This window comes from Sebastes fasciatus, chromosome 11 (assembly GCF_043250625.1).
Source record: "Sebastes fasciatus isolate fSebFas1 chromosome 11, fSebFas1.pri, whole genome shotgun sequence".
NCBI classification, from domain to species: Eukaryota; Metazoa; Chordata; class Actinopteri; order Perciformes; family Sebastidae; genus Sebastes; species Sebastes fasciatus.
The window spans coordinates 472,967-494,427 of NC_133805.1; the positions used below are offsets into that span (position 1 = coordinate 472,967).

Consider the following 21,461-nt stretch of genomic DNA (forward strand, 5'->3'; position numbering starts at 1 on the left):
ACTACTACTACTACTGCTAGTACTACTAGTACTAGTACTGCTGAACCTTAAAAACACCTTAAACTCATCATTCTTGTGTTCACGTCATGAAGCCCTTAAAATCTACCTCATGTGTTCTTTTCAAATTAAAGTGTTTTTAAGGGGGTTAGCTTTTCAAATTAAAGGACAAATGAAGGATCTGGGTTATGTTAAGATGTTATTAAGATGTTAAGGGATGATTAAGGGTTAATGACTCAGTCAGCTTCTCCTCCTCTGAACTTCTGCTTTGACTCGTCTCTCTGAACGTCACTCTGTGGTCTAACAGACTGAGTCAAAAACACTCCAGACCACGAGACGCTGCAGAGACGAGGAGACGCTGCAGAGACAACGGGACGAAGAGACGCTACAGAGACAACGAGACGAAGAGACGCTACAGAGACAACGAGACGAAGAGACGCTGCAGAGACAACGGGACGTTGCAGAGACAACGAGACGAAGAGACGCTACAGAGACAACGAGACGAAGAGACGCTGCAGAGACAACGGGACGTTGCAGAGACAACGGGACGCTGCAGAGACAACGAGACGAAGAGACGCTGCAGAGACAACGGGACGTTGCAGAGACAACGAGACGAAGAGACGCTGCAGAGACAACGGGACGTTGCAGAGACAACGAGACGAAGAGACGCTACAGAGACAACGAGACGAAGAGACGCTGCAGAGACAACGGGACGTTGCAGAGACAACGAGACGAAGAGACGCTGCAGAGACAACGGGACGTTGCAGAGACAACGAGACGAAGAGACGCTGCAGAGACAACGAGACGAAGAGACGCTGCAGAGACAACGGGACGTTGCAGAGACAACGAGACGCTGCAGAGACAACGAGACAAAGAGACGCTGCAGAGACAACGGGACGTTGCAGAGACAACGAGACGCTGCAGAGACAACGAGACGAAGAGACGCTGACTGTGAGTCCACACCTTTACTTTTCTCTGCCGTTTGTCTGTCTGTTTTATGTACATTTGTACTTAGTATTTATTTTATGTACATTTAATGGGCTCATGACTGGTTTGTCTTTCTGTTTCTTGTAAAGGTCACTGAATGACCTCATCGCCATAAACAAAGAATCTGATCACATGACCTCCATGGATGACATCATGACGGTGTTCACCACCGAGGTAACAAACACCCCCCCACCCCCCGCCCCCCCTCAGTTGTGTTCAGGAGTGTTCAGGTGTGTTCAGGTGTGTTCAGGAGTGTTCAACAGTGTTCAGGAGTGTTTAGGAGTGTTCAGGTGTGTTTAGGTGTGTTCAGGTGTGTTCAGGAGTGTTCAGGTGTGTTTAGGTGTGTTCAGGTGTGTTTAGGTGTGTTTAGGTGTGTTCAGGTGTGTTCAGGAGTGTTCAGGTGTGTTCAACAGTGTACAGGAGTGTTCAACAGTGTACAGGAGTGTTCAGGTGTGTTCAGGAGTGTTCAACAGTGTTCAGGTGTGTTCAGGAGTGTTCAACAGTGTACAGGAGTGTTCAGGAGTGTTTAGGAGTGTTTAGGTGTGTTTAGGTGTGTTTAGGTGTGTTCAGGTGTGTTCAGGAGTGTTCAGGTGTGTTTAGGTGTGTTCAGGTGTGTTCAGGAGTGTTCAGGAGTGTTCAGGTGTGTTTAGGTGTGTTCAACAGTGTTCAGGTGTGTTCAGGAGTGTTTAGGAGTGTTTAGGAGTGTTCAGGAGTGTTCAACAGTGTACAGGAGTGTTCAGGAGTGTTTAGGAGTGTTTAGGTGTGTTTAGGTGTGTTCAGGTGTGTTCAGGAGTGTTCAGGTGTGTTTAGGTGTGTTTAGGTGTGTTCAGGAGTGTTCAACAGTGTACAGGAGTGTTCAGGTGTGTTTAGGAGTGTTTAGGTGTGTTCAGGAGTGTTCAACAGTGTACAGGAGTGTTCAGGAGTGTTTAGGAGTGTTTAGGTGTGTTTAGGTGTGTTCAGGAGTGTTCAGGAGTGTTCAGGTGTGTTTAGGTGTGTTCAACAGTGTTCAGGTGTGTTCAGGAGTGTTTAGGAGTGTTTAGGAGTGTTCAACAGTGTTCAGGTGTGTTCAGGAGTGTTCAACAGTGTACAGGAGTGTTCAGGAGTGTTTAGGAGTGTTTAGGAGTGTTCAGGTGTGTTCAACAGTGTTCAGGTGTGTTCAGGTGTGTTCAGGAGTGTTTAGGAGTGTTTAGGAGTGTTCAGGTGTGTTCAGGAGTGTTCAGGTGTGTTTAGGTGTGTTTAGGTGTGTTCAGGAGTGTTCAGGAGTGTTCAGGTGTGTTTAGGTGTGTTCAACAGTGTTCAGGTGTGTTCAGGAGTGTTTAGGAGTGTTTAGGAGTGTTCAACAGTGTTCAGGTGTGTTCAGGAGTGTTCAACAGTGTACAGGAGTGTTCAGGTGTGTTTAGGAGTGTTCAACAGTGTACAGGAGTGTTCAGGAGTGTTTAGGAGTGTTTAGGAGTGTTCAGGTGTGTTCAACAGTGTTCAGGTGTGTTCAGGTGTGTTCAGGAGTGTTTAGGAGTGTTTAGGAGTGTTCAGGTGTGTTCAGGAGTGTTCAGGAGTGTTCAACAGTGTACAGGAGTGTTCAGGAGTGTTTAGGAGTGTTTAGGAGTGTTTAGGAGTGTTTAGGAGTGTTCAACAGTGTACAGGAGTGTTCAGGAGTGTTCAGGAGTGTTCAACAGTGTACAGGAGTGTTCAGGAGTGTTTAGGAGTGTTTAGGAGTGTTCAGGAGTGTTCAACAGTGTTCAGGTGTGTTCAGGAGTGTTTAGGAGTGTTTAGGAGTGTTCAGGTGTGTTCAACAGTGTTCAGGTGTGTTCAGGAGTGTTTAGGAGTGTTTAGGAGTGTTCAGGTGTGTTCAGGAGTGTTCAGGAGTGTTCAACAGTGTACAGGAGTGTTCAGGAGTGTTTAGGAGTGTTTAGGAGTGTTCAGGAGTGTTCAACAGTGTTCAGGTGTGTTTAGGAGTGTTCAACAGTGTTCAGGAGTGTTCAGGAGTGTTTAGGAGTGTTTAGGAGTGTTCAGGTGTGTTCAACAGTGTTCAGGTGTGTTCAGGAGTGTACAGGAGTGTTCAGGAGTGTTTAGGAGTGTTTAGGAGTGTTCAGGTGTGTTCAACAGTGTTCAGGTGTGTTCAGGTGTGTTCAGGAGTGTTTAGGAGTGTTTAGGAGTGTTCAACAGTGTTCAGGAGTGTTCAACAGTGTTCAGGAGTGTTCAACAATGTTCAGGTGTGTTCAGGAGTGTTTAGGAGTGTACAGGAGTGTTCAGGAGTGTTTAGGAATGTTTAGGTGTGTTTAGGAGTGTTCAGGTGTGTTCAGGTGTGTTTAGGAGTGTTCAACAGTGTTTAGGAGTGTTCAAGAGTGTTCAGGTGTGTTCAGGTGTGTTCAGGAGTGTTCAGGTGTGTTTAGGTGTGTTCAGGAGTGTTCAGGAGTGTTCAGGTGTGTTCAGGTGTGTTTAGGAGTGTTCAGGTGTGTTTAGAAGTGTTCAGGTGTGTTCAGGAGTGTTTAACAGTGTTCAACAGTGTTTAGGAGTGTTCAGGAGTGTTCAGGAGTGTTTAGGTGTGTTCAGGTGTGTTTAGGTGTATTCAGGTGTGTTCAGGAGTGTTCAGGAGTGTTCAGGTGAGTTCAGGTGTGTTCAGGAGTGTTTAACAGTGTTCAACAGTGTTTAGGAGTGTTCAGGAGTGTTCAGGAGTGTTTAGGTGTGTTCAGGTGTGTTTAGGAGTGTTCAGGTGTGTTTAGGTGTGTTTAGGTGTGTTCAGGTGTGTTCAGGAGTGTTCAGGTGTGTTCAACAGTGTACAGGAGTGTTCAACAGTGTACAGGAGTGTTCAGGTGTGTTCAGGAGTGTTCAACAGTGTTCAGGTGTGTTCAGGAGTGTTCAACAGTGTACAGGAGTGTTCAGGAGTGTTTAGGAGTGTTTAGGTGTGTTTAGGTGTGTTTAGGTGTGTTCAGGTGTGTTCAGGAGTGTTCAGGTGTGTTTAGGTGTGTTTAGGTGTGTTCAGGTGTGTTCAGGAGTGTTCAGGAGTGTTCAGGTGTGTTTAGGTGTGTTCAACAGTGTTCAGGTGTGTTCAGGAGTGTTTAGGAGTGTTTAGGAGTGTTCAGGAGTGTTCAACAGTGTACAGGAGTGTTCAGGAGGGTTTAGGAGTGTTTAGGTGTGTTTAGGTGTGTTCAGGTGTGTTCAGGAGTGTTCAGGTGTGTTTAGGTGTGTTTAGGTGTGTTTAGGTGTGTTTAGGTGTGTTCAGGAGTGTTCAGGAGTGTTCAGGTGTGTTTAGGTGTGTTCAACAGTGTTCAGGTGTGTTCAGGAGTGTTTAGGAGTGTTTAGGAGTGTTCAACAGTGTTCAGGTGTGTTCAGGTGTGTTCAGGAGTGTTTAGGAGTGTTTAGGAGTGTTCAGGTGTGTTCAGGAGTGTTCAGGTGTGTTTAGGTGTGTTTAGGTGTGTTCAGGAGTGTTCAGGAGTGTTCAGGTGTGTTTAGGTGTGTTCAACAGTGTTCAGGTGTGTTCAGGAGTGTTTAGGAGTGTTTAGGAGTGTTCAACAGTGTTCAGGTGTGTTCAGGAGTGTTCAACAGTGTACAGGAGTGTTCAGGTGTGTTTAGGAGTGTTCAACAGTGTACAGGAGTGTTCAGGAGTGTTTAGGAGTGTTTAGGAGTGTTCAGGTGTGTTCAACAGTGTTCAGGTGTGTTCAGGTGTGTTCAGGAGTGTTTAGGAGTGTTTAGGAGTGTTCAGGTGTGTTCAGGAGTGTTCAGGAGTGTTCAACAGTGTACAGGAGTGTTCAGGAGTGTTTAGGAGTGTTTAGGAGTGTTCAACAGTGTACAGGAGTGTTCAGGAGTGTTCAGGAGTGTTCAACAGTGTACAGGAGTGTTCAGGAGTGTTTAGGAGTGTTTAGGAGTGTTCAGGAGTGTTCAACAGTGTTCAGGTGTGTTCAGGAGTGTTTAGGAGTGTTTAGGAGTGTTCAGGTGTGTTCAACAGTGTTCAGGTGTGTTCAGGAGTGTTTAGGAGTGTTTAGGAGTGTTCAGGTGTGTTCAGGAGTGTTCAGGAGTGTTCAACAGTGTACAGGAGTGTTCAGGAGTGTTTAGGAGTGTTTAGGAGTGTTTAGGAGTGTTCAACAGTGTACAGGAGTGTTCAGGAGTGTTCAACAGTGTTCAGGTGTGTTTAGGAGTGTTCAACAGTGTTCAGGAGTGTTCAGGAGTGTTTAGGAGTGTTTAGGAGTGTTCAGGTGTGTTCAACAGTGTTCAGGTGTGTTCAGGAGTGTACAGGAGTGTTCAGGAGTGTTTAGGAGTGTTTAGGAGTGTTCAGGTGTGTTCAACAGTGTTCAGGTGTGTTCAGGTGTGTTCAGGAGTGTTTAGGAGTGTTTAGGAGTGTTCAACAGTGTTCAGGAGTGTTCAACAGTGTTCAGGAGTGTTCAACAATGTTCAGGTGTGTTCAGGAGTGTTTAGGAGTGTACAGGAGTGTTCAGGAGTGTTTAGGAATGTTTAGGTGTGTTTAGGAGTGTTCAGGTGTGTTCAGGTGTGTTTAGGAGTGTTCAACAGTGTTTAGGAGTGTTCAGGAGTGTTCAGGTGTGTTCAGGTGTGTTCAGGAGTGTTCAGGTGTGTTTAGGTGTGTTCAGGAGTGTTCAGGAGTGTTCAGGTGTGTTTAGGAGTGTTCAGGTGTGTTCAGGTGTGTTCAAGAGTGTTCAGGAGTGTTTAGGTGTGTTCAGGAGTGCTCAGGTGTGTTCAGGTGTGTTTAGGAGTGTTCAGGTGTGTTTAGAAGTGTTCAGGTGTGTTCAGGAGTGTTTAACAGTGTTCAACAGTGTTTAGGAGTGTTCAGGAGTGTTCAGGAGTGTTTAGGTGTGTTCAGGTGTGTTCAGGTGAGTTCAGGTGTGTTCAGGAGTGTTTAACAGTGTTCAACAGTGTTTAGGAGTGTTCAGGAGTGTTCAGGAGTGTTTAGGTGTGTTCAGGTGTGTTTAGGAGTGTTCAGGAGGGTTCAGGAGTGTTCAGGTGTGTTCAGGAGTGTTCAGGTGTGTTTAGGAGTGTTCAGGAGTGTTCAGGTGTGTTCAGGTGTGTTTAGGAGTGTTTAAGTGTGTTCAGGTGTGTTTAGGAGTGTTCAGGTGTGTTTAGGTGTGTTTAGGTGTGTTCAGGAGTGTTCAGGAGTGTTCAGGTGTGTTTAGGTGTGTTCAACAGTGTTCAGGTGTGTTCAGGAGTGTTTAGGAGTGTTTAGGTGTGTTCAACAGTGTTCAGGTGTGTTCAGGAGTGTTCAACAGTGTACAGGAGTGTTCAGGAGTGTTTAGGAGTGTTCAGGTGTGTTCAACAGTGTTCAGGTGTGTTCAGGTGTGTTCAGGAGTGTTTAGGAGTGTTTAGGAGTGTTCAGGTGTGTTCAACAGTGTACAGGAGTGTTCAACAGTGTTCAGGTGTGTTCAGGTGTGTTCAGGAGTGTTTAGGAGTGTTTAGGAGTGTTCAGGTGTGTTCAACAGTGTACAGGAGTGTTCAGGAGTGTTCAACAGTGTTCAGGTGTGTTTAGGAGTGTTCAGGTGTGTTCAACAGTGTTCAGGTGTGTTCAGGAGTGTTCAGGAGTGTTTAGGAGTGTTTAGGAGTGTTCAGGTGTGTTCAACAGTGTTCAGGAGTGTACAGGAGTGTTCAGGAGTGTTTAGGAGTGTTTAGGAGTGTTCAGGTGTGTTCAACAGTGTTCAGGTGTGTTCAGGTGTGTTCAGGAGTGTTTAGGAGTGTTTAGGAGTGTTCAACAGTGTACAGGAGTGTTCAGGTGTGTTTAGGAGTGTTCAGGAGTGTTCAACAGTGTTCAGGTGTGTTCAGGAGTGTTTAGGAGTGTACAGGAGTGTTCAGGAGTGTTTAGGAATGTTTAGGTGTGTTTAGGAGTGTTCAGGTGTGTTTAGGAGTGTTCAACAGTGTTTAGGAGTGTTCAGGAGTGTTCAGGAGTGTTCAGGTGTGTTTAGGTGTGTTCAGGAGTGTTCAGGAGTGTTCAGGTGTGTTTAGGAGTGTTCAGGTGTGTTCAGGTGTGTTCAAGAGTGTTCAGGAGTGTTTAGGTGTGTTCAGGAGTGCTCAGGTGTGTTCAGGAGTGTTCAGGTGTGTTCAGGTGTGTTTAGGAGTGTTCAGGTGTGTTCAGGTGTGTTCAAGAGTGTTCAGGAGTGTTTAGGTGTGTTCAGGAGTGCTCAGGTGTGTTCAGGAGTGTTCAGGTGTGTTCAGGTGTGTTTAGGAGTGTTCAGGTGTGTTTAGAAGTGTTCAGGTGTGTTCAGGAGTGTTTAACAGTGTTCAACAGTGTTTAGGAGTGTTCAGGAGTGTTCAGGTGTGTTTAGGTGTGTTCAGGTGTGTTCAGGAGTGTTCAGGAGTGTTCAGGTGTGTTCAGGAGTGTTCAGGTGTGTTTAGGAGTGTTCAGGAGTGTTCAGGTGTGTTCAGGTGTGTTTAGGAGTGTTTAGGTGTGTTCAGGTGTGTTTAGGTGTGTTCAGGTGTGTTCAGGAGTGTTCAGGAGTGTTCAGGTGTGTTTAGGTGTGTTCAGGTGTGTTCAGGAGTGTTCAGGAGTGTTCAGGTGTGTTCAGGAGTGTTCAGGTGTGTTTAGGAGTGTTCAGGAGTGTTCAGGTGTGTTCAGGTGTGTTTAAGAGTGTTTAGGTGTGTTCAGGTGTGTTTAGGAGTGTTCAGGTGTGTTTAGAAGTGTTCAGGAGTGTTTAACAGTGTTTAGGAGTGTTTAGGAGTGTTCAGGTGTGTTCAGGAGTGTTCAGGTGTGTTCAGGAGTGTTCAGGAGTGTTTAGGTGTGTTCAGGTGTGTTTAGGTGTGTTCAGGTGTGTTCAGGAGTGTTCAGGAGTGTTCAGGTGTGTTCAGTTGTGTTTAGGTGTGTTCAGGTGTGTTCAGGAGTGTTCAGGAGTGTTTAGGTGTGTTCAGGAGTGTTCAGGAGTGTTCAGGTGTGTTTAGGAGTGTTCAGGTGTGTTCAAGAGTGTTCAGGAGTGTTTAGGTGTGTTCAGGAGTGCTCAGGTGTGTTCATGAGTGTTTAGGTGTGTTCAGGAGTGTTTAGGACTGTTCAGGTGTGTTCAGGAGTGTTCAGGTTTGTTCAGGTGTGTTCAGGAGTGTTTAGGACTGTTCAGGTGTGTTCAGGTGTGTTCAGGAGTGTTTAGGAGTGTTCAGGTGTGTTCAGGTGTGTTCAGGTTTGTTTAGGAGTGTTCAGGTGTGTTCAGCTGTGTTTAGGAGTGTTCAGGTGTGTTTAGGAGTGTTCAGGTGTGTTCAGGAGTGTTCAGGTGTGTTCAGGTGTGTTTAGGTGTGTTCAGGAGTGTTCAGGTGTGTTTAGGAGTGTTCAGGTGTGTTCAAGAGTGTTCCGGAGTGTTTAGGTGTGTCAGGTGTGTTCAGGTGTGTTTAGGAGTGTTTAGGTGTGTTTAGGAGTGTTCAGGAGTGTTTGGGACTGTTCAGGTGTGTTTAGGAGTGTTCAGGTGTGTTCAGGTGTGTTTAGGAGTGTTCAGGTGTGTTCAGGAGTGTTCAACAGTGTTCAGGAGTGTTCAGGTGTGTTCATGAGTGTTTAAGAGTGTTCAGGAGTGTTCTGGAGTGTTTAGGTGTGTTCAGGAGTGTTCAGGTGTGTTCAGGTGTGGTTAGGTGTGTTCAGGTGTGTTCAGGAGTGTTCAGAAGTGTTTAGGTGTGTTTAGGTGTGTTCAGGTGTGTTCAGGTGTGTTTAGGTGTGTTCAGGTGTGTTCAGGTGTGTTTAGGTGTGTTTAGGTGTGTTCAGGTGTGTTCAGGTGTGTTTAGGTGTGTTCAGGTGTGTTCAGGAGTGTTCAGGAGTGTTTAGGACTGTTCAGGTGTGTTCAGGTGTGTTCAAGAGTGTTTAGGTGTGTTCAGGAGTGTTTAGGACTGTTCAGGTGTGTTCAGGTGTGTTCAGGAGTGTTTAGGAGTGTTCAGGAGTGTTCAACAGTGTACAGGAGTGTTCAGGAGTGTTTAGGAGTGTTTAGGAGTGTTTAGGAGTGTTCAGGAGTGTTCAACAGTGTTCAGGTGTGTTTAGGAGTGTTCAACAGTGTTCAGGAGTGTTCAGGAGTGTTTAGGAGTGTTTAGGAGTGTTCAGGTGTGTTCAACAGTGTTCAGGTGTGTTCAGGAGTGTACAGGAGTGTTCAGGAGTGTTTAGGAGTGTTTAGGAGTGTTCAGGTGTGTTCAACAGTGTTCAGGTGTGTTCAGGTGTGTTCAGGAGTGTTTAGGAGTGTTTAGGAGTGTTCAACAGTGTTCAGGAGTGTTCAACAATGTTCAGGTGTGTTCAGGAGTGTTTAGGAGTGTACAGGAGTGTTCAGGAGTGTTTAGGAATGTTTAGGTGTGTTTAGGAGTGTTCAGGTGTGTTCAGGTGTGTTTAGGAGTGTTCAACAGTGTTTAGGAGTGTTCAGGAGTGTTCAGGTGTGTTCAGGTGTGTTCAGGAGTGTTCAGGAGTGTTCAGGTGTGTTTAGGAGTGTTCAGGTGTGTTCAGGTGTGTTCAAGAGTGTTCAGGAGTGTTTAGGTGTGTTCAGGAGTGCTCAGGTGTGTTCAGGTGTGTTTAGGAGTGTTCAGGTGTGTTTAGAAGTGTTCAGGTGTGTTCAGGAGTGTTTAACAGTGTTCAACAGTGTTTAGGAGTGTTCAGGAGTGTTTAGGTGTGTTCAGGTGTGTTTAGGTGTATTCAGGTGTGTTCAGGAGTGTTCAGGAGTGTTCAGGTGAGTTCAGGTGTGTTCAGGAGTGTTTAACAGTGTTCAACAGTGTTTAGGAGTGTTCAGGAGTGTTCAGGAGTGTTTAGGTGTGTTCAGGTGTGTTTAGGAGTGTTCAGGAGGGTTCAGGAGTGTTCAGGTGTGTTCAGGAGTGTTCAGGTGTGTTTAGGAGTGTTCAGGAGTGTTCAGGTGTGTTCAGGTGTGTTTAGGAGTGTTTAAGTGTGTTCAGGTGTGTTTAGGAGTGTTCAGGTGTGTTTAGGTGTGTTTAGGTGTGTTCAGGAGTGTTCAGGAGTGTTCAGGTGTGTTTAGGTGTGTTCAACAGTGTTCAGGTGTGTTCAGGAGTGTTTAGGAGTGTTTAGGTGTGTTCAACAGTGTTCAGGTGTGTTCAGGAGTGTTCAACAGTGTACAGGAGTGTTCAGGAGTGTTTAGGAGTGTTTAGGAGTGTTCAGGAGTGTTCAACAGTGTTCAGGTGTGTTCAGGAGTGTTTAGGAGTGTTTAGGAGTGTTTAGGAGTGTTCAGGTGTGTTCAACAGTGTTCAGGTGTGTTCAGGTGTGTTCAGGAGTGTTTAGGAGTGTTTAGGAGTCTTCAGGTGTGTTCAACAGTGTACAGGAGTGTTCAGGAGTGTTCAACAGTGTTCAGGTGTGTTTAGGAGTGTTCAGGTGTGTTCAACAGTGTTCAGGTGTGTTCAGGAGTGTTCAGGAGTGTTTAGGAGTGTTTAGGAGTGTTCAGGTGTGTTCAACAGTGTTCAGGAGTGTACAGGAGTGTTCAGGAGTGTTTAGGAGTGTTTAGGAGTGTTCAGGTGTGTTCAACAGTGTTCAGGTGTGTTCAGGTGTGTTCAGGAGTGTTTAGGAGTGTTTAGGAGTGTTCAACAGTGTACAGGAGTGTTCAGGTGTGTTTAGGAGTGTTCAGGAGTGTTCAACAGTGTTCAGGTGTGTTCAGGAGTGTTTAGGAGTGTACAGGAGTGTTCAGGAGTGTTTAGGAATGTTTAGGTGTGTTTAGGAGTGTTCAGGTGTGTTTAGGAGTGTTCAACAGTGTTTAGGAGTGTTCAGGAGTGTTCAGGAGTGTTCAGGTGTGTTTAGGTGTGTTCAGGAGTGTTCAGGAGTGTTCAGGTGTGTTTAGGAGTGTTCAGGTGTGTTCAAGAGTGTTCAGGAGTGTTTAGGTGTGTTCAGGAGTTCTCAGGTGTGTTCAGGAGTGTTCAGGTGTGTTCAGGTGTGTTTAGGAGTGTTCAGGTGTGTTCAGGTGTGTTCAAGAGTGTTCAGGAGTGTTTAGGTGTGTTCAGGAGTGCTCAGGTGTGTTCAGGAGTGTTCAGGTGTGTTCAGGTGTGTTTAGGAGTGTTCAGGTGTGTTTAGAAGTGTTCAGGTGTGTTCAGGAGTGTTTAACAGTGTTCAACAGTGTTTAGGAGTGTTCAGGAGTGTTCAGGTGTGTTTAGGTGTGTTCAGGTGTGTTCAGGAGTGTTCAGGAGTGTTCAGGTGTGTTCAGGAGTGTTCAGGTGTGTTTAGGAGTGTTCAGGAGTGTTCAGGTGTGTTCAGGTGTGTTTAGGAGTGTTTAGGTGTGTTCAGGTGTGTTTAGGAGTGTTCAGGTGTTTAGAAGTGTTCAGGAGTGTTTAACAGTGTTTAGGAGTGTTTAGGAGTGTTCAGGTGTGTTCAGGAGTGTTCAGGTGTGTTCAGGAGTGTTCAGGAGTGTTTAGGTGTGTTCAGGTGTGTTTAGGTGTGTTCAGGTGTGTTCAGGAGTGTTCAGGAGTGTTCAGGTGTGTTCAGTTGTGTTTAGGTGTGTTCAGGTGTGTTCAGGAGTGTTCAGGAGTGTTTAGGTGTGTTCAGGAGTGTTCAGGAGTGTTCAGGTGTGTTTAGGAGTGTTCAGGTGTGTTCAAGAGTGTTCAGGAGTGTTTAGGTGTGTTCAGGAGTGCTCAGGTGTGTTCATGAGTGTTTAGGTGTGTTCAGGAGTGTTTAGGACTGTTCAGGTGTGTTCAGGAGTGTTCAGGTTTGTTCAGGTGTGTTCAGGAGTGTTTAGGACTGTTCAGGTGTGTTCAGGTGTGTTCAGGAGTGTTTAGGAGTGTTCAGGTGTGTTCAGGTGTGTTCAGGTTTGTTTAGGAGTGTTCAGGTGTGTTCAGCTGTGTTTAGGAGTGTTCAGGTGTGTTTAGGAGTGTTCAGGTGTGTTCAGGAGTGTTCAGGTGTGTTCAGGTGTGTTTAGGTGTGTTCAGGAGTGTTCAGGTGTGTTTAGGAGTGTTCAGGTGTGTTCAAGAGTGTTCAGGAGTGTTTAGGTGTGTCAGGTGTGTTCAGGTGTGTTTAGGAGTGTTTAGGTGTGTTTAGGAGTGTTCAGGAGTGTTTGGGACTGTTCAGGTGTGTTTAGGAGTGTTCAGGTGTGTTCAGGTGTGTTTAGGAGTGTTCAGGTGTGTTCAGGAGTGTTCAGGTGTGTTCATGAGTGTTTAAGAGTGTTCAGGAGTGTTCTGGAGTGTTTAGGTGTGTTCTGGAGTGTTCAGGTGTGTTCAGGTGTGGTTAGGTGTGTTCAGGTGTGTTCAGGAGTGTTCAGAAGTGTTCAGGTGTGTTCAGGAGTGTTCAGGTGTGTTTAGGTGTGTTCAGGTGTGTTCAAGAGTGTTCAGGAGTGTTTAGGTGTGTTTAGGTGTGTTCAGGAGTGTTCAGGTGTGTTCAGGAGTGTTCAGGAGTGTTCAGGTGTGTTCAGGTGTGTTTAGGTGTGTTTAGGTGTGTTCAGGTGTGTTCAGGTGTGTTTAGGTGTGTTCAGGTGTGTTCAGGAGTGTTCAGGAGTGTTTAGGACTGTTCAGGTGTGTTCAGGTGTGTTCAAGAGTGTTTAGGTGTGTTCAGGAGTGTTTAGGACTGTTCAGGTGTGTTCAGGTGTGTTCAGGAGTGTTTAGGAGTGTTCAGGAGTGTTCAACAGTGTACAGGAGTGTTCAGGAGTGTTCAACAGTGTTCAGGTGTGTTTAGGAGTGTTCAACAGTGTTCAGGAGTGTTCAGGAGTGTTTAGGAGTGTTTAGGAGTGTTCAGGTGTGTTCAACAGTGTTCAGGTGTGTTCAGGAGTGTACAGGAGTGTTCAGGAGTGTTTAGGAGTGTTTAGGAGTGTTTAGGAGTGTTCAACAGTGTACAGGAGTGTTCAGGAGTGTTCAACAGTGTTCAGGTGTGTTTAGGAGTGTTCAACAGTGTTCAGGAGTGTTCAGGAGTGTTTAGGAGTGTTTAGGAGTGTTCAGGTGTGTTCAACAGTGTTCAGGTGTGTTCAGGAGTGTACAGGAGTGTTCAGGAGTGTTTAGGAGTGTTTAGGAGTGTTCAGGTGTGTTCAACAGTGTTCAGGTGTGTTCAGGTGTGTTCAGGAGTGTTTAGGAGTGTTTAGGAGTGTTCAACAGTGTTCAGGAGTGTTCAACAGTGTTCAGGAGTGTTCAACAATGTTCAGGTGTGTTCAGGAGTGTTTAGGAGTGTACAGGAGTGTTCAGGAGTGTTTAGGAATGTTTAGGTGTGTTTAGGAGTGTTCAGGTGTGTTCAGGTGTGTTTAGGAGTGTTCAACAGTGTTTAGGAGTGTTCAGGAGTGTTCAGGTGTGTTCAGGTGTGTTCAGGAGTGTTCAGGTGTGTTTAGGTGTGTTCAGGAGTGTTCAGGAGTGTTCAGGTGTGTTTAGGAGTGTTCAGGTGTGTTCAGGTGTGTTCAAGAGTGTTCAGGAGTGTTTAGGTGTGTTCAGGAGTGCTCAGGTGTGTTCAGGTGTGTTTAGGAGTGTTCAGGTGTGTTTAGAAGTGTTCAGGTGTGTTCAGGAGTGTTTAACAGTGTTCAACAGTGTTTAGGAGTGTTCAGGAGTGTTCAGGAGTGTTTAGGTGTGTTCAGGTGTGTTTAGGTGTATTCAGGTGTGTTCAGGAGTGTTCAGGAGTGTTCAGGTGAGTTCAGGTGTGTTCAGGAGTGTTTAACAGTGTTCAACAGTGTTTAGGAGTGTTCAGGAGTGTTCAGGAGTGTTTAGGTGTGTTCAGGTGTGTTTAGGAGTGTTCAGGAGGGTTCAGGAGTGTTCAGGTGTGTTCAGGAGTGTTCAGGTGTGTTTAGGAGTGTTCAGGAGTGTTCAGGTGTGTTCAGGTGTGTTTAGGAGTGTTTAAGTGTGTTCAGGTGTGTTTAGGAGTGTTCAGGTGTGTTTAGGTGTGTTTAGGTGTGTTCAGGAGTGTTCAGGAGTGTTCAGGTGTGTTTAGGTGTGTTCAACAGTGTTCAGGTGTGTTCAGGAGTGTTTAGGAGTGTTTAGGTGTGTTCAACAGTGTTCAGATGTGTTCAGGAGTGTTCAACAGTGTACAGGAGTGTTCAGGAGTGTTTAGGAGTGTTTAGGAGTGTTCAGGAGTGTTCAACAGTGTTCAGGTGTGTTCAGGAGTGTTTAGGAGTGTTTAGGAGTGTTTAGGAGTGTTCAACAGTGTACAGGAGTGTTCAGGTGTGTTCAGGAGTGTTTAGGAGTGTTTAGGAGTGTTCAGGTGTGTTCAACAGTGTACAGGAGTGTTCAGGAGTGTTCAACAGTGTTCAGGTGTGTTTAGGAGTGTTCAGGTGTGTTCAACAGTGTTCAGGTGTGTTCAGGAGTGTTCAGGAGTGTTTAGGAGTGTTCAGGTGTGTTCAACAGTGTTCAGGAGTGTACAGGAGTGTTCAGGAGTGTTTAGGAGTGTTTAGGAGTGTTCAGGTGTGTTCAACAGTGTTCAGGTGTGTTCAGGTGTGTTCAGGAGTGTTTAGGAGTGTTTAGGAGTGTTCAACAGTGTACAGGAGTGTTCAGGTGTGTTTAGGAGTGTTCAGGAGTGTTCAACAGTGTTCAGGTGTGTTCAGGAGTGTTTAGGAGTGTACAGGAGTGTTCAGGAGTGTTTAGGAATGTTTAGGTGTGTTTAGGAGTGTTCAGGTGTGTTTAGGAGTGTTCAACAGTGTTTAGGAGTGTTCAGGAGTGTTCAGGAGTGTTCAGGTGTGTTTAGGTGTGTTCAGGAGTGTTCAGGAGTGTTCAGGTGTGTTTAGGAGTGTTCAGGTGTGTTCAGGTGTGTTCAAGAGTGTTCAGGAGTGTTTAGGTGTGTTCAGGAGTGCTCAGGTGTGTTCAGGAGTGTTCAGGTGTGTTCAGGTGTGTTTAGGAGTGTTCAGGTGTGTTCAGGTGTGTTCAAGAGTGTTCAGGAGTGTTTAGGTGTGTTCAGGAGTGCTCAGGTGTGTTCAGGAGTGTTCAGGTGTGTTCAGGTGTGTTTAGGAGTGTTCAGGTGTGTTTAGAAGTGTTCAGGTGTGTTCAGGAGTGTTTAACAGTGTTCAACAGTGTTTAGGAGTGTTCAGGAGTGTTCAGGTGTGTTTAGGTGTGTTCAGGTGTGTTCAGGAGTGTTCAGGAGTGTTCAGGTGTGTTCAGGAGTGTTCAGGTGTGTTTAGGAGTGTTCAGGAGTGTTCAGGTGTGTTCAGGTGTGTTTAGGAGTGTTTAGGTGTGTTCAGGTGTGTTTAGGAGTGTTCAGGTGTGTTTAGAAGTGTTCAGGAGTGTTTAACAGTGTTTAGGAGTGTTTAGGAGTGTTCAGGTGTGTTCAGGTGTGTTCAGGAGTGTTCAGGTGTGTTCAGGAGTGTTCAGGAGTGTTTAGGTGTGTTCAGGTGTGTTTAGGTGTGTTCAGGTGTGTTCAGGAGTGTTCAGGAGTGTTCAGGTGTGTTAAGTTGTGTTTAGGTGTGTTCAGGTGTGTTCAGGAGTGTTCAGGAGTGTTTAGGTGTGTTCAGGAGTGTTCAGGAGTGTTCAGGTGTGTTTAGGAGTGTTCAGGTGTGTTCAAGAGTGTTCAGGAGTGTTTAGGTGTGTTCAGGAGTGCTCAGGTGTGTTCATGAGTGTTTAGGTGTGTTCAGGAGTGTTTAGGACTGTTCAGGTGTGTTCAGGAGTGTTCAGGTTTGTTCAGGTGTGTTCAGGAGTGTTTAGGACTGTTCAGGTGTGTTCAGGTGTGTTCAGGAGTGTTTAGGAGTGTTCAGGTGTGTTCAGGTGTGTTCAGGTTTGTTTAGGAGTGTTCAGGTGTGTTCAGCTGTGTTTAGGAGTGTTCAGGTGTGTTTAGGAGTGTTCAGGTGTGTTCAGGAGTGTTCAGGTGTGTTCAGGTGTGTTTAGGTGTGTTCAGGAGTGTTCAGGTGTGTTTAGGAGTGTTCAGGTGTGTTCAAGAGTGTTCAGGAGTGTTTAGGTGTGTCAGGTGTGTTCAGGTGTGTTTAGGAGTGTTTAGGTGTGTTTAGGAGTGTTCAGGAGTGTTTGGGACTGTTCAGGTGTGTTTAGGAGTGTTCAGGTGTGTTCAGGAGTGTTCAACAGTGTTCAGGAGTGTTCAGGTGTGTTCATGAGTGTTTAAGAGTGTTCAGGAGTGTTCTGGAGTGTTTAGGTGTGTTCAGGAGTGTTCAGGTGTGTTCAGGTGTGGTTAGGTGTGTTCAGGTGTGTTCAGGAGTGTTCAGGTGTGTTCAGGTGTGTTCAGGAGTGTTCAGGAGTGTTCAGGTGTGTTCAGGTGTGTTTAGGTGTGTTTAGGTGTGTTCAGGTGTGTTCAGGTGTGTTTAGGTGTGTTCAGGTGTGTTCAGGAGTGTTCAGGAGTGTTTAGGACTGTTCAGGTGTGTTCAGGTGTGTTCAAGAGTGTTTAGGTGTGTTCAGGAGTGTTTAGGACTGTTCAGGTGTGTTCAGGTGTGTTCAGGAGTGTTTAGGAAAGTTCAGGTGTGTTCAGGTGTGTTCAAGAGTGTTCAGGTGTGTTCAGGAGTGTTCAGGAGTGTTTAGGACTGTTCAGGTGTGTTCAGGAGTGTTTAGGTGTGTTCAGGAGTGTTTAGGACTGTTTAGGTGTGTTCAGGTGTGTTCAGGAGTGTTTAGGAGTGTTCAGGTGTGTTCAGGAGTGTTTAGGACTGTTCAGGAGTGTTTAGGTGTGTTCAGGTGTGTTCAGGTGTGTTCAGGAGTGTTTAGATGTGTTCAGGTGTGTTCAGGAGAGTTTAGGTGTGTTCAGGTGTGTTCAGGAGTGTTTAGGACTGTTCAGGAGTGTTTAGGTGTGTTCAGGTGTGTTCAGGAGTGTTTAGGACTGTTCAGGTGTGTTCAGGTGTGTTCAAGAGTGTTCAGGAGTGTTTAGGTGTGTTCAGGTGTGTTCAGGAGAGTTTAGGTGTGTTCAGGTGTGTTCAGGTGTGTTCAGGAGTGTTTAGGACTGTTCAGGAGTGTTTAGGTGTGTTCAGGAGTGTTTGGGACTGTTCAGGTGTGTTTAGGAGTGTTCAGGTGTGTTCAGGTGTGTTTAGGAGTGTTCAGGTGTGTTCAGGAGTGTTCAACAGTGTTCAGGAGTGTTCAGGTGTGTTCATGAGTGTTTAAGAGTGTTCAGGAGTGTTCTGGAGTGTTTAGGTGTGTTCAGGAGTGTTCAGGTGTGTTCAGGTGTGGTTAGGTGTGTTCAGGTGTGTTCAGGAGTGTTCAGGTGTGTTCAGGTGTGTTCAGGAGTGTTCAGGAGTGTTCAGGTGTGTTCAGGTGTGTTTAGGTGTGTTTAGGTGTGTTCAGGTGTGTTCAGGTGTTTAGGTGTGTTCAGGTGTGTTCAGGAGTGTTCAGGAGTGTTTAGGACTGTTCAGGTGTGTTCAGGTGTGTTCAAGAGTGTTTAGGTGTGTTCAGGAGTGTTTAGGACTGTTCAGGTGTGTTCAGGTGTGTTCAGGAGTGTTTAGGAAAGTTCAGGTGTGTTCAGGTGTGTTCAAGAGTGTTCAGGTGTGTTCAGGAGTGTTCAGGAGTGTTTAGGACTGTTCAGGTGTGTTCAGGAGTGTTTAGGTGTGTTCAGGAGTGTTTAGGACTGTTTAGGTGTGTTCAGGTGTGTTCAGGAGTGTTTAGGAGTGTTCAGGTGTGTTCAGGAGTGTTTAGGACTGTTCAGGAGTGTTTAGGTGTGTTCAGGTGTGTTCAGGTGTGTTCAGGAGTGTTTAGATGTGTTCAGGTGTGTTCAGGAGAGTTTAGGTGTGTTCAGGTGTGTTCAGGAGTGTTTAGGACTGTTCAGGAGTGTTTAGGTGTGTTCAGGTGTGTTCAGGAGTGTTTAGGACTGTTCAGGTGTGTTCAGGTGTGTTCAAGAGTGTTCAGGAGTGTTTAGGTGTGTTCAGGTGTGTTCAGGAGAGTTTAGGTGTGTTCAGGTGTGTTCAGGTGTGTTCAGGAGTGTTTAGGACTGTTCAGGAGTGTTTAGGTGTGTTCAGGAGTGTTTAGGTGTGTTCAGGTGTGTTCAGGAGTGTTTAGGACTGTTCAGGTGTGTTCAGGTGTGTTCAAGAGTGTTCAGGAGAGTTTAGGTGTGTTCAGGAGTGTTTAGGACTGTTCAGGAGTGTTTAGGTGTGTTCAGGAGTGTTTAGGTGTGTTCAGGTGTGTTCAGGAGTGTTTAGGACTGTTCAGGTGTGTTCAGGAGTGTTCAGGAGTGTTCAGGTGTGTTTAGGACTGTTCAGGTGTGTTCAGGTGTGTTCAAGAGTGTTCAGGAGTGTTTAGGAGTGTTCAGGTGTGTTCAAGAGTGTTCAGGAGTGTTTAGGTGTGTCAGGAGTGTTTAGGTGTGTTTAGGTGTGTTTAGGAGTGTTCAGGAGTGTTTGGGACTGTTCAGGTGTGTTTAGGAGTGTTCAGGTGTGTTCAGGTGTGTTTAGGAGTGTTCAGGTGTGTTCAGGAGTGTTCAACAGTGTTCAGGAGTGTTCAGGTGTGTTCATGAGTGTTTAAGAGTGTTCAGGAGTGTTCTGGAGTGTTTAGGTGTGTTCAGGAGTGTTCAGGTGTGGTTAGGTGTGTTCAGGTGTGTTCAGGAGTGTTCAGAAGTGTTCAGGTGTGTTCAGGAGTGTTCAGGTGTGTTTAGGTGTGTTCAGGTGTGTTCAAGAGTGTTCAGGAGTGTTTAGGTGTGTTTAGGTGTGTTCAGGAGTGTTCAGGTGTGTTCAGGAGTGTTCAGGAGTGTTCAGGTGTGTTCAGGTGTGTTTAGGTGTGTTTAGGTGTGTTTAGGTGTGTTCAAGAGTGTTCAGGAGTGTTTAGGAGTGTTCAGGTGTGTTCAGGAGTGTTTAGGTGTGTTCAGGTGTGTTCAGGAGTGTTTAAGAGTGTTCAGGAGTGTTTAGGTGTGTTCAGGAGTGTCATCTCTGTCTGTCAGGACCCGTCCTCCATCAGCCCCTCCATCAGCCCCTCACCCACCACCGATGCTGACTACGACTACGACAACGACCTGTTGTGTGACTTCTCGTCGGTGCGGGCGTTCAGGAGTCGCTACGAGCCGCCGCTCTTCTGGATGATCGCTGTGGTGGGCGGAGCCGGGAACCTGGCCGTAGTGTGGATCTACCTGAACTTCCGGCGGCGGCTGAAGACCATGACGGACGTGTACCTGTTGAACCTGGCGGTGGCCGACCTGCTCTTCCTCGTCACGCTGCCGCTGTGGGCGGCCGAGGCGTCGCACGGCTGCTGGAGTTTTGGCTCCACCCTCTGCAAGTTGAACTCCGCCCTCTACAAGGTGAACCTGTTCAGCAGCATGTTTCTGCTCACCTGCATCAGCGTCGACCGCTACGTGGTCATCGTTCAGACCACGAAGGCGCAGAACTCGCAGGTGGAGCGCCGCCGCTGCAGCCGGGTGGTGTGCGTGGTGGTGTGGCTGCTGGCCCTGCTGCTCGCCACGCCCGAACTTGTGTTCGCCACCGTCCCCGAGGCGGACTCACCTGAGTACTGCAGGATGGTGTTCCCAGCTCACCTGGGCACCCGCGCCAAGATCCTGGTGCTGTCGCTGCAGGTGAGCATGGGCTTCTGCCTGCCCTTCCTCGTCATGGCCTTCTGCTACAGCGTCATCGTCGCCAAGTTGCTCAAGACCCGCAACTTCCAGAAGCACAAGGCCATGCGCGTCATCCTGGCCGTGGTGGTGGCATTCGTCGTGTCCCAGCTGCCCTACACTGGCGTGCTCGTGATGGAGGCGGCGCAGGCCTCCAACATGACCATGACGGACTGCGAGGAACTGAAGCGATTCAACAAGACGGGACAGGTGCTGAAGAGTCTGGCCTACCTGCACGCCTGCCTCAACCCCTTCCTCTACGTCTTCGTGGGCGAGCGTTTCCGTCGCGACGTGCTGCAGCTGCTGCGTGTCTGCCACCGTCAGCCGGCCAATAAGAGTCAGCCAAGTAAATCCTGCAGGAGTCCGCTGAGCTCGACCAGAGCCTCCATGATGTCAGACAGCGACACCTCGCAGGCACTGTCGCTGTAGAGACACCGACTACTGTTACTTCAACAGCTGTGATGTCAACAGATGACATCATCACTCCTTCATCGACCCCTCATTCAAATCAAAGTGTTCATTAAGGGCTTCTCAAATTAAGGTGTTTTTAAGGGGATTAGCTTTTGAAATTAAAGGACAAATGAAGGATCTCTGATTTACATCCAGATGTTGGGTGTTTTCACTGATTTACATCCAGATGTTGGGTGTTTTCACTGATCTACGTCCAGATGTTGGGTGTTTTCACTGATCTACATCCAGATGTTGGGTGTTTTCAGGGGAAATTAAAGGTTCATTTTAAGGGATTTTTGTGTCAGTGAATTTTCTCAGCAGTCAAACCATGAGACAGCTGAATATTTAAGGCCTTGAATGTATCATCTCCACATCATAAGACTTCCAGGACCTTCCAGGACCTTTCCAGGACCTTTCCAGGATCTTTCCAGGACCTTCTCAGGACCTTTCCAGGATTTATTCCAGGACTTTTCCAGGACTTTCTCAGGACCTTTCCAGGACTTTCTCAGGACTTTTCCAGGATTTATCTCAGGACTTTTCCAGGACTTTTCCAGGACTTTTCCAGGACTTTCTCAGGACCTTTCCAGGACTTTCTCAGGACTTTTCCAGGATTTATTCCAGGCCTTTTCCAGGACTTTTCCAGGACTTTCCCAGGCCTTTTCCCAACTGTCTGTATATTGAATGTGATTTGTAGCTGCTGTTGTTGGGGGCCGTTGGGTCATGTGACCTTTGTTTTCCTCAGATGTTCACCGTGTTGCTTCATCCTGTTTGAACAGGAAACAGGAAACGCACGTGACGTTAACGTAATTAATCTGCTGGCTGTTAAATGTGAAGAATAATGCTACTGAACAGCACTGCTAACAGATGCTAACAGATGCTAACAGATGCTAACAGATGCTAATAGATGCTAACAGATGCTAGCAGCACTGCTAACAGATGCTAACAGATGCTAATAGAACTGCTAACAGCACTGTTAACAGATGCTAACAGATGCTAACAGCACTGCTAACAGATGCTAACAGATGCTAACAGATGCTAACAGATGCTAACAGCACTGCTAACAGATGCTAATAGAACTGTTAACAGCACTGTTAACAGATGCTAACAGATGCTAACAGCACTGCTAACAGATGCTAACAGATGCTAACAGATGCTAATAGAACTGCTAACAGCACTGCTAACAGATGCTAACAGATGCTAATAGAACTGCTAACAGCACTGTTAACAGATGCTAACAGATGCTAACAGATGCTAACAGCACTGCTAACAGATGCTAACAGATGCTAATAGAACTGCTAACAGCACTGTTAACAGCACTGCTAACAGATGCTTACAGATGCTAACAGATTCTAACAGATGTAAACAGATGCTAACAGATGCTAACAGATGCTAACAGATGTAAACATGTCTCTGTGTCTCAGACTGAAGTGAATGGAAGAGTTTGACGTGTTAAATGAAGAACATTAAAGTGAAGTAAAGCGTCTCAAAGTTTGTGTGAAAAACAGAACAACAGAACAACAGAACGACAGAACCACAAAACGACAGAACGACAGAACCATAGAACGACAGAACGACAGAACAACAGAACAACAGAACCATAGAACGACAGAACGACAGAAGGACAGAACGACAGAAGTACAGAACGACAGAACCACAGAACCACAGAACTACAGATCGACAGAACGACAGAACGACAGAAGTACAGAACGACAGAACGACAGAACGACAGAGCAACAGAACAACAGATCGA

General features: G+C 46.5%; 1 protein-coding gene across 1 annotated transcript; it reads left to right on the forward strand.

Moving 5' to 3' along the window:
* The first annotated feature begins 813 nt into the window (after window positions 1-813).
* On the forward strand, window positions 814-21,199 carry ccr9a (chemokine (C-C motif) receptor 9a). The gene is made up of 3 exons (XM_074649785.1): window positions 814-948; window positions 1,074-1,158; window positions 18,599-21,199. The coding sequence occupies exons 2-3, from the start codon at window positions 1,117-1,119 to the stop codon at window positions 19,688-19,690; spliced, it is 1,134 nt and encodes a 377-aa protein (XP_074505886.1). The 5' UTR covers window positions 814-948; window positions 1,074-1,116; the 3' UTR covers window positions 19,691-21,199.
* The last annotated feature ends 262 nt before the right edge of the window (window positions 21,200-21,461 follow it).